Here is a 12,335-nt window from a genome sequence, read left to right on the forward strand (position 1 = left end):
GGGCAGAGCACACTGCACATTTTGTCTCTCTTCGTACTTTTCAAAAGTTGGGAGGTATGTGCATGTCAGGGTCTAATGAATGAAGGCCTGAAGATAACCTGGATTTCTTGCTGTCTTGCTTCAGGACATCTATCTTCCTCTAAAATATTTGCAACTGGCTGGGAAACTCTCCTTTTGCACTCAGAACTAAAGCTCATCTTTCTTACTTGCATCCTGTCCTCCTCCTGCTGCTCTGCATTCCCACTGAGTTTTTTGGTCAAGAATTTGGTCAGGAAACTGACTCAAATTCCTCCTCCTAAAAATGCCTCACCATAGGACTGTATAGTGAGGCTTTTTTAGAGGAGGAATTTGAGTCAGTTTCCTGACCAAAAAAACTCAGTGTGAATGTCTTGTCTTCAGTTCCTCACAGTCTTTTGTTATTTAGCAACCTAATCATTTGAGAAGCCTCATCCAGTAAGGCCTCATCCACACAGCGAGTGTACAGGTCAAATCTCTCCCGATAGGGGGGCTGATGCTGCATTCTGTTGATTATGAAGCAGGTCCTATCCTGATCCATGGCATTGGAATGGAACCCCCATTGGTCAAAGGGTGGGGGGTGGCACTAGAGTTACACTCAGATATCATCCGAGTGCTTTCCACAATGAAATCAATCCTCTCTTGGCATCCTAAGAGGCTGAGTTATCACTAGAGGAGTTAGGCCTCCTGCCCACGACCATAGTGGGTTTTACTGTCTGCAAATACTGATCCGCAAAAAACATGTCATTATGTCATCTGCAAAAAGACCTGTATGATGTCCTACACTTGTCTGTGCTGCAAATGCGTACAAAAATAGGATGCGCTACATAATTTGTAGTCCTTGGATGTGGCATGTACACATGGCCGCAAAAAATGCAGTAATGTGTCTCTTTGCATCTGCAATTGCGGATGAAATGTACAGTCATGTCAATCTTACCCAGGCTTTTGCTATTTGTTGGTGACTGATATGCACTGGCTGCCTGTTCAAGCAACCTGTGCCGTCAGGATCCCGGCATTTACTATCACTGGTAATAAACTTTTACCAGCACCAGCCTCAAGTCGCAGTCTAATAACTGGGTAGGTGGGTGAGTTAACAACTAGATGGCAAATGGGCAGGGGCACCCACTTCACTATCATACACTGCAGGGACACAGACGTTAAAGCGCAGTAAATACTAGTGAAGAGGCTGGCTGCTCCTTCCCCTGCATGTGATACTGCTGGCTGAAAGTTGCATAAAGAGAGTATCTGTCCCTTGTTTGCGCTACTCTTTGTTTTCTCTTCCTTAGCTACCTGGCGGTGGGTGATTTCATGATGGGGCCCAGGGGATGGTGGCAGATAATAAAATTATGCCTCTATATGAGGCAACTGTCGGGTCCCCTTACCTCTGATCGGGCCCCTGGAGAGTTAGAGAAGGTTCACAGATCGTCTTTTATCATATTACATGAGGTGGAAGGTTCACTTCTAATCCAAGTCTATAATATTATGCTTCATCAGATTGGAAAAAAATGTTTTAGAGGTATTCTGATTTATTGGAATAAATATATGTGTGGTCAGTACAGAGAACTGGCACATAACTTACCGTATTCGGTTTTGCTGTGCAAAGAATAAGGGGGCTAGTAATGGGCAGGATAGACTTTGTGAGCTAGTGAGGGTGGAAGGGGCTAGTAAATGGGCGAGATCGCAGGTCAGTGAGAGTGGGATGGGCTAGGCTTAGTGACACAGGCAGGGTGGGAGGGATTAGGTTAGTGAGACGCAGGGTTTTGTAACAGAGTGAGAGAGGAGGAGGGGCTGAGTGAGAGGGAGTTAGTGCAGCAGCTACTCAGGAAGCTGCAAACTGCATGTAAACAAACACAGAGGATGCAGCAGCAACCAGAGACACTCAGAAATCACTCCAATAACTGCTAAAAGTATAAGGGTGTACTTATTAACCCATCAGTAGCACTAACAGACCTTTCTTTAACAAAAAAAAATGCCTTGGCCTACTTGCTGGTGGCACATATGCATCATTATATTGAGAGATTCAGGGGTGTTGATCTGTTGCTATGACAGTTTGGAACCTATTGAAGGCTCCCAGGCTTATCATTATTATAAGCATATTACAGGCTGCCATTTTCCTCTAATTGTACCCTCACTCTGAATTTTTTTCCAGCTTCCCGGTTCATCGAATGGAATACTACAATGTACAATTTATCCCGCAAAAATTAATACGGGAGTGTGAATAAAGCAGAGAGTAAAAATAGAAAATTGAAAATGGCTGTACTGGGAAGAGGTTAAACACTTTAAACAGCACTCTTTATGGCTTTTTCCCCTTAAGAGGATCACACCTATAAAAGACCATTTTGTGCAATTTTAAGTGGTTGTGTCAGTCGTAAGGCTAGTTTCACAATAGGATAGTACAGTCATGGCCAAAAGTTTTGAGAATGCCACAAATCTTCTATTTTCACATGATCTGCTGCCCTCTGTTTTTATGTGTGTTTGTCAGATGTTTTTATCACATACAGAAATATAATTGCAATCATATTATGAGTAACAAAAGCTTATATTGACAGTTAGAATGAGTTAATGCAGCAAGTCAATATTTGCAGTGTTGACCCTTCTTCTTCAGTACCTCTGCAATTCTCCCTGGCATGCTCTCAATCAACTTCTGGACCAAATCCTGACTGATAGCAGTCCATTCTTGCACAATCAATGCTTGCATTTTGTCAGAATTTGTAGGTTTTTGTTTGTCCATAATCTCTTGATGATTGACCACAAGTTCTCAATGGGATTAAGATCGGGGGAGTTTACAGGCCATGGACCCAAAATCTCTATGTTTTGTTCCCTGAGCCATTTAGTTATCACCTTTGCTTTATGGCAAGGTGCTCCATCATGCTGGAAAAGGCATTGTTGATCACCAAACTGCTCTTGGACGGTTGGGAGAAGTTGATCTTGGAGGACATTCTGGTACCATTCTTTATTCATGGCTGTGTTTTTAGGCAAGACTGTGAGAGAGCCGATTCCCTTGGCTGAGAAGCAACCCCACACATGAATGGTTTCAGACAAGACAAGTGGCATGAGACAAGACTGGTGGTAGCGCTCACCTCGTCTTCTCCAAATAAGCTGTTTTCCAGATGTCCCAAACAATCGAAAAGGGGATTCATCAGAGAAAATGACTTTACCCCAGTCTTCAGCAGTCCACTCCCTGTACCTTTTGCAGAATATCAGTCTGTCTCTGATGTTTTTTCTGGATAGAAGTGGCTTCGTGCTGCCCTCCTTGAGACCAAGCCTTGCTCCAAAAGTCTCTGCCTCACAGTGTGTGCAGATGCACTCACACCTGCCTGCTGCCATTCCTGAGCAAGCTCTGCACTGCTGGTAGCCCGATCCCGCAGCTGAAACACTTTTAAGAGACGGTCCTGGCACTTGCTGGTCTTTTTGCCAACAATGGAAACTCTCCTTGAAGTTCTTGATGATGCGATAGATTGTTTACTGAGGTGCAATCTTTCTAGCTGCGATACTTTTCCCTGTTAGGCCATTTTTGTGCAGTGCAATGATGACTGCACGTGTTTCTTTAGAGATAACCATGGTTAACAGAAGAGAAACAATGATTCCAAGAACCAGCCTCCTTTTAAAGTGTCCAGTGGTGTCATTCTTACTTAATCATGACAGATTGATCTCCAACCCTGTCCTCATCAACACCCAGACCTGTGTTAATGGAGCAATCACTGAAACGATGTTAGCTGGTCCTTTAAAGGCAGGGCTGCAATGATGTTGAAATGTGTTTTGGGGGATAAAGTTCATTTTCTAGGCAAATATTGACTTTGCAAGTAATTGCTGCTAAGCTGATCACTCTTTATAACATTCTGGAGTATATGCAAATTGCCGTTAGAACAACTGAAGCAGTAGACTTTGTAAAAATTAATATTTGTATCATTCTCAAAACTTTTGGCCATGACTGTACATCGGCATCCCGTTGCGGCTAGCCATGTGGAAAAGTCACACGGTGGAAAAGGTTTCCGCCGTGTGAACATACCCTAAGGTTAAGTTCACACTGAGTTCTTTGGTCAGGATTTTGATGCTGAATCCGTGTATGTAATCCACTAGCGTTATTTTTCCGTTAATGGAAAAAAGAAGCGACATGACCTTTCTTCAGGTAGATTCCGCCTGAAAAAAACAACGGGAGTCAATGGGAGGTGGAAAAACTGCTAGCGCTTTTTGACGTGGTTTTTGCAAAAACTGCTAGCGTTTTTTCAAGGTCCATATACTGTGCTGGAGGAAACAACCAAAAACTAAAAAGGCCATAAAAAACCTTTTCAAAAAACACTACAAAAAATGGCTCATGTAAAAAAAACGCTTCAAAAAGCCATTTCCTAATTCCTAAAGCAGATTTTTCCTCTCCAAATCCTCCAATCCTCGCCAAAAACTCCATGTGAACCCAGCCTAATAAGGTTAAGTTCTCACAGGATTTTTTGGTCCGTCTCAGGTTCCAGGACAAAAAACGATTGGGAGGCGAATCGGCCTGAAGAATGAGTATGTAAGTGAGTATGTAAAGGGTAAGTTCACACGGAGTGATTTTGAGGCGGACACGGCCTCAAAATCCTGACCAAAAAAAACCGTCTCGCATTGGGAGCTGCTCAGGAGTTTTTTCCGGGAGCTGTTTCTACCGGCTCCCGGAAAAAAAGAAGCGAGGTGCTCATTCTCCAGGCCGAATCGGAAGGCGACTTGGCCTGAAGACACTCCCTCCTCCGAACTAGGCCCATTCAATGGGCCTAATCCAGAGCGGAGTACGCGACTGGATGCCGGTGCACTGCACTGGCTTTCAGTCGCGGCTACCCGGCTTTTGGACTGGTACCTGAGGTGGTCTCAGCCTCAGGTTCTGGTCCAAAAATCGCCGTGTGAACTTAACCTAAGGCTAGAGTTCTATTGGGAGGCTTTTATTGGAGGCTGATTTTGAGGCGGATTCCAAATTCCTGACCAAAAACTGTGAACTCAGTCTAAGAGTGACTGATACAAACAGAACACTTTTTCTTTGTACCTGCCATCATAGACAGCAATGTTAAAATACAAACAGAAAACCACAGAACTAGACAAAAAAAAAAACATTAGATTTTTTTTTTTTTTCATATTGTTATCTATAATAATTGATGCAAATGGAAAGTCTTCTATTTCTATCTGTCGTTCTCACAGTATTAAGGTCTCTCATTCTGATGTTTTAATGGATCAGACCAATGGACAATGACTCTAAGTCCCCTCTACTGGTTGTTGGAGAAACTGTGAATTCTCTAATTCAGCTCTTTGTCTATGCAAGACAATGATCAATTAAGATATCATTCACTGACAAAATAGATAAAAGTGTGAACTCTCTCCCACACATACCAGGATATTTGCTTTTCTGCTCACCTTGGCAATCCTGTTGAATAGATAATCATTTATTGCCACATGGGACATGAAAAGAATATTTATTACTAGTATAAATTGTAACATAAATGTATAAGAAATTAAATGTAGCCTTCTGGTAGATCTGTAAGAGCACTGCTTCAATCTATACAACTTGTAGAGGGGTGAGGTGCCCCGCATACTGTATGTACAGCCACACTGAGACCTGGCATTTATATTCACCGCAGGTTTTCAATGATACATTCGCTCTAATTAGCAAAACCACCAAGAGCTCGAAATCCACCACTGAGGAGATAAAGACAAGGAGGAAATCGTGCTCTTTTATAGTAAATCATTCGAAACTGTGCTTTCTCCGATATAATTGTTTCACATCTATGATTATAAAATGATGATGTAATATTCATTATATTGAACCAAAGATAGATATTTCACTATAATTTAAGCCGGTTGCACATGACTATCACCCATATGACCCATGTGCCGCCCGTACACTAGCCGTGCTTCAGTGGTCCCTTTCATTCAATAAATAGGAGCCACAAAATCGGACAGAAATAGTACCTGTTCCAGATTTTGCAGCCCGGACTGTTGGAAAAACGTGGATAGCACACTGAGCATTCATATGGTCGTCTGAAAGTGGGCTTAGTTGTAGTGAGTTTAGCTTAGTGTCATGAGGGTAAATTCCTCTGTAAAATCTGCATGTATTATGTTTGTATGGCTTCATGTACACCTAGATTCTCTGTATTGACATGCAGTACTGAAATCACAGTGTTTCACAGTAGAATAATCAAGGATCAGGACCAAAAAGAAATGGCAGATGAAACATTGAGTTTAGTCCTATTTTATAGATAAGAGTGACAAAAGGAATATTGCACTAATACAGACAGCTTCACCAGGGTGAAGCATATTAAACCAGTAAGGGTATGTTCACACTGAGTTTTTTGCAGGCTAATTTTGAAGCAGAATCCTCCTCCCATTCATTTTATTTGGAGTCAGTAGCAGTTTTTTTTCCTCTAGCTGATTTTTTTTTTATTTTTTTTTTTAAACAGGTGACATGACCTATCTTCAGGCGGATTCCGCCCTGAATAACCCATTCGAATCAATGGGAGGCGGGCAAATCACCTGCAAATTGCGGCGTTTCTGTCCTGTGGGGCTCCAGCCCAAGACTGTTTTTAAACAGGACAGGCCACAAGTATTTTAAGTGTTTTTTATTACCATTGACCATTGCATCAAACATAATAATATTAAAACTGATTAAAAAATACAAATGAAATACACAGAGAATAAATATTAATATTCAGAAATTTATGCACACAGTTTTATACTCTGCAGATTGGACATATTTAGCACATGCAATTGATGATTTCCGAGTCTGTGGTTAATCATTGTGGTCCTGAAGAAAAGAAAAATGTAAGATTAACTTTAAAATCCATTGACAATTAAGCTCTTTATTGGCACAGACCCCAGTAGTACCCAGATACGTTTTATAAATTGAATTGTTCTCAATCAACACATAGTCAATAGATAGGAAGACTAAACATAGTGGACGTATAATTGAATATTCTACAGTTTAATCAAATTGCATACAATTTATATCTTACATTTTTTAAAACAGTCTTTCTTCCAAACTGCTGTTCAGTGACCTCCTTGATGATCTCTTAAGAATGCGATCCACTTCACTCTTGGATATCTCCTAAGAGTACATATCAAATAGTGTATTATAAAGAGAAGACATTCAGTAGCTTATGAGCCTGAATTACCATCTTAGGTCAGCGCTACCTACTGCTCAATCCACCACTGGCTTTGGCTCAAAAAAACACAACAAAATCTGCAACAAAAAAAGCTGCGTTTCTGCAACGTGGGGCTTTAGCCCCCATATAACAAAACACAGCTAAAAATGTTGCAAAAACACACTGGTTTTGTCTGCACTTTTTCTTTTGGGCTTTGGGAAACCACTCGTAATTCCGCTGCTAAAATTAACATGTTTTTTCCCGCAGGTCTATTTTTCTACAATATATGAATGAGATTCATGAAATCTCATTCACTTTGCTGGTACTATAACATGCAGAGTTTTTTTCCCCAGTACATTTCTGCAGCAATAAAGATACTTTGCAATTTTTGACTTTTACAGATATGTGCCGTGATAAGATGTAAGAGATGAATTCATTATACGCCTTCCAATCTCAAAGTTGACTGAAAAATACATTGTAAGCCTGGTTACATTTTCACCATTTCATATCATAATGTTAAATTGTGTACTGGATAAAACGCAATTACTAATTACGCCTAAAAATACAGAAAAAAAATCCAGTATATAAATTCCTGAAACTAAAGCTGAGGACACATACAGCATAAAAGCTGCATTTCTTGTTGCAGATTTGGTGCATTTTTTGAGCCAAAGCCAAGAGTGGGTTCAAAAGGAATAGGAACGATAAAGGAAACTAATACTTATTCCTTTCTGCTAAATCTACTTCTGGATTTGAGTGAAAAAATATATAGAAGTTTTCCACAAACTCGTGGCCTCAACCTGAAGGAATTTGCCCACTACTGTCAATTGCTGTTAAGATAACACAAGACTTTAATGGCAGTAGAGTGACAGATGCAGATGGAGCCCCCTCTGTCTGTGTCCATTCCTATCGCCTGTAATGTTAACAACATGATGGACACTTTCTTCCGTTATGTTTGTTTACTTATGTAATGGAAGAAAAGTCCCTAATGCACAACTTTTTCTTTTGTCTTATAAGTAAAAAACATGACAAAAGAAAACTCCTGTTGTGTTTTTTTTTACATGGAGGGTGAGTGCAGGCAGGCAGATACCGGACAGAGGGTGCTCCATTTACACCTCTCTTTTTATGTCTGTCTCTCTGCGCTCATCCAGTGATGTAGTGTGAACACACCCTAAAGCTCCCAGAAAATTATTGCAGTTACACATGTTTTGTTATGCACGTTTATTTCCTTTGTGTGTATTGGACACACAACACAGAGAAAAAAAAAAAAGCCAAAAATTTTATTTTTTCATGCAAAACTCCAAAAATGGGGCAAACAAAATTACTGACACCCTCAACTTAATATTTGGCTGCACACCCTAACAGGAGACAGTACTAAGCACCCCATCCCCTTGATAGCAGTGAGTCATCCACTGACCTGTTATCACAGGACAGGGTGGGAAACAAGGAAATAATGGATAAACAATGGGAGGAATAATTTCACATATCAGGCAAACAAAGCAACTGACATCAATCGCTTCGGTCTCTCATATTTGAAGGGCAACACATCAAAGGGAAAAATTGGGGAAAACAGGGAAGAAAAAAAACAGCCCACTCACTGAACCTCTTGCTTGGATTGGAATCCCAAGTTACAACGTTGTGTTGGAATACTGGCTGCATGGACCACAGGCACCTTCAGCTTGGAGCAAATCATACATGTAGAACAAACAGAATGTCCAGCAGTCTCCAGGTACAAGTAAAACCTAACTTTTAATTAGAAGCACATATCACAATAAAAAGGGGGATAACATGTGCAAAAAAGCTCCCTTTAGATCCATTTAGAGCGTCTGGCTGATTATTCCTCTCCTGGATAACGTGCAAAAAGACACTCCCTAGATCCATTTAGGGCATCAAGGAACAAGGAGACGCATCATCTCCGAAACGCATCAACCAGATGTGCTAGATGAATCTAGGGGGTGCCTTTTTGCACATGTTATCCCCCTTTTTATTGTGATATGTGTTTCTAATTAAAAGTTAGGTTTTACTTGTACCTGGAGACTGCTGGACATTCCGTTTGTTCTACATATTTGAAGGATGCCTTCTCCCAACAGCAATTTTAAGATCTCTCCATAGGTATTGAATGGGATTTAGATCCGGACCCATTGCTGGACACTTCAGAACCATCCAGCACATTGTTTCCATCCAATTCTAGGTGCTTTTTGAAGTATGTTTAGGGTCATTGTTCTGCTGGAAGGGCAATGACCTAAGACACAAACCCAGCTTTCTGATACTGGGCTCTGCATTGAGACCCCAAATCCTTTGGTAATACTCATGATGCCTTGCGCACATTCAAGGCACCCTGTGCCAGAGGCAGCAACATGACCCCAAGACATCTTTGACCCACCACCATATTTGAATGTTAGTACTCTGTTCTTTTCTTTGTAGGCCTCATTCTGTTTTCGGTAAACAGTAGAATGATGTGCTTTACCAAATAGCCCTATCTTGGTCTCACCTGTCAAAAAAACATGTACATTTTGACAATCTGCGGTCTCCGTGTCAGCAGTGGGGTCCTCCTGGGTCTCCTGCCATAGCGTTTCATTTAATTAAAATGTCGGCAGATAATTCATACTGACACTGATGCAGGCTAACGCTGAGTTCACACCAGCGTCTGGACTCCATTCTTAGGTTTCCGTCTTCTGCATGCAGAAGACGGAAACCTGTCATGCCGAGTCTGGCCGTGAGCGCCGGTGAGCGTTTTATGCTCTCCACGGCGAAACCGTTTTTTTCAAATCAGACACAGAGTACTGCATGTCCGACTTTGTGTCCGGTTTAAAAAAAACGGTTTCACCGCGGAGAGCAGAAAACGCTTACCGGCGCTCACAGACCGACACTTTTCAAACCCATTCAAATGAATGGGTATGAAAGAGTCCTGCAGGTTTCCATCTCCTGCCTTGTTTTGAGCAGGAAACAGAAACCTGCAGAACGGACTCCCGGGCGCAGATGTGAACGAGCCCTGAGCTTGCAGGACAGCTTGAATTTCTTTGGAACTTGATTGTGGCTGCTTATTCACCAAACTATCCTTTATTGCAACCTTTCAACAATTTTTCTCTTCCGTCCACGTCCAGGGAGATTAGCTACAGTGCTATTAGTAGTAAACTTCTTGATTATATTGCGCACCATGGCCAAAGGAACATCAAGATCTCTGAAGATGCACTTGTAACCTTGAGATTGTTGATATTTTCCCACAATTTTGGTTCTCAAGTCCTCAGACAGTTATCTTCTCCTCTTTCGGTTCTCTATGCTTAGTGTGGAACACAGACACACAATGCAAAGATTGGGTCAACTATTCTCCCTTTTTATCTGGTCTCAGGTGTGATTTTTATATTGCCCACACTTGTTACTTGCCATAGGTGAGTTTGAACAAACATCACATGCTTGAAACAAAGTTACTCACAATTCTGAAAAGGTGCCAACAATTTTGTCTGACTGATTTTTGGAGTTTCGTGTGAAATTATGTCCAATTTGCCTTTTTTTTCTCATTTTTTGTGCTGTTCCAGTACATACAAAGGAAATAAACATGTGTATAACAAAACATGTGGAACTGCAATAACTTTCTGGGAGAAATATTTCATTTCTTGGAAACATTTCAGGGGTGCCAATACTTACGGCCATGACTGTATTAGTTCAAGTCTTCTGCCAGAGGTATGCTTTATTGTAATTTTTCTTAGTAGGCTGCTAACTACAGTATGTACAATGTAATCTTTACAATGGTGATATATCATTGATAGACAGCTTTATACTTACTAAGGACAATCTCTTCTTGGCACTATGGGTGGATAACAGATTACGCACTCGATTGTGTATTGACTCCCAGGTATTATTTTCAGATCTCAGCCTAAAATATAAAACAGGCATAAAAAAAACATAGGTAGAGCTGCCCAGCAATTTTTACCATGACACGTGGTGTATGAGCAAAGATCTCATTTTTACTACGCTACAATACATCACAATGAAAGCAAATAATTTGTGACTTGGGTTACAGCAACTGCAGTACAACCGTAGCAAAGGAACCAGTAGGGTTGGATGCTTTACGATTGTAGTGTTGTGATTATGGCAGTTTGTGAACTACAGCGAGACCCCACTCACTATCATTATGTGAGTGAGCTCAGTATTTAGGTTTTACTATTAAAATTACAACTTTGTACAACATGAATACAGACCTTTCCCTTACAGATCCCCTGATAATTGGACTTGCTCTTAAATCCTGCAAGGAATAGGCACTAGAAATGAAAGGGCCATCAAAAGTTGATTCTGCATCAAGGTCATCTATGTCCAGACAGTCCTGTGCAAGATATTTAGTACTGAGATTTCATTAAGTTATTACAGAGAAAAACAGAATTTGTATAGGATTAGAAAAACTTGGCTGCTACATCTGTCGATAGATTGTGTCTAATAATTGTTGGCTAAGACCACTGAAATGAATGGAATTGAGCTGGAACACCACACACGACCTGTGGACAGATGCAGTGTTATTTCAGGGAGAAAGCAGCCATATTTTAATAATAATTAAAGGGGTTTTCCCATCTCACTGTTTCAGCAGTTTGCCTGGTGTCTCTTCTTCTCACTTCCTGTATCCCCCCACCACCCCAGTTTGCTGAACAGGACACTAAAGTATCACAATACTTATGCAGATCAGATAATATGCGCATACTTGTAGAAAATAGACTTAGTGTTATCTGTGCGTTTACATAGAGCGATAACATACTCCGCTTTTATCAGCAAACTGCAATTAGCTGAACGGATTGTCGTCCTGCCAGCACTGAGTGATGTCACTTGTCCTATCTTATGGGTCCATGGTTATAGCAACGCTGTGTAAACAATGGGAGGAATAAGTTCACATAGCAGGAAAACAAAGCAGCATTTCTAAAGCAATATATTTAGATAAAAGTCTTCAATTTACATAAGCTACCAGTATAGATAGGATCCTTGAGATGGGACAACCCCTTTAACAACCCCTACAATCAAATACATGTATTGCAATAAGTATAACCTTTGGTTAACCAGTTCCTGCCCACCATATGTAAATGTAGTTTGTCAGAGAATACACTCTGTGCCAACATATTTTTACACCACAACTCTGAGCAGTGCCTCTGTGAACTACTGGGACCCACCATCAGGGTCCCGGGAACTGTGGTTTTCACCACACACCGCTATAGGGTTTAGCTTAGACACCACACACCATAG

At 41.0% G+C, this 12,335-nt stretch overlaps 1 protein-coding gene across 1 annotated transcript in view; it reads right to left on the reverse strand.

Moving 5' to 3' along the window:
• Positions 1-6,713: 6,713 nt before the first annotated feature.
• Positions 6,714-12,335, reverse strand: part of SPATA6L (spermatogenesis associated 6 like) — a 40,569-nt gene continuing 34,947 nt past the window's right edge. Inside the window, exons 10-13 of the mRNA XM_075279120.1 lie at positions 11,312-11,433; positions 10,896-10,986; positions 6,987-7,078; positions 6,714-6,778 (exon numbers count right to left, since the gene is read on the reverse strand). Of these exons, the coding sequence (XP_075135221.1) occupies positions 6,992-7,078; positions 10,896-10,986; positions 11,312-11,433 (300 nt within the window). The 3' untranslated portion in view covers positions 6,714-6,778; positions 6,987-6,991. The remainder of the gene's footprint in view (positions 6,779-6,986; positions 7,079-10,895; positions 10,987-11,311; positions 11,434-12,335) is intronic.

This window comes from Leptodactylus fuscus, chromosome 1 (assembly GCF_031893055.1).
Source record: "Leptodactylus fuscus isolate aLepFus1 chromosome 1, aLepFus1.hap2, whole genome shotgun sequence".
NCBI lineage: Eukaryota > Metazoa > Chordata > Amphibia > Anura > Leptodactylidae > Leptodactylus > Leptodactylus fuscus.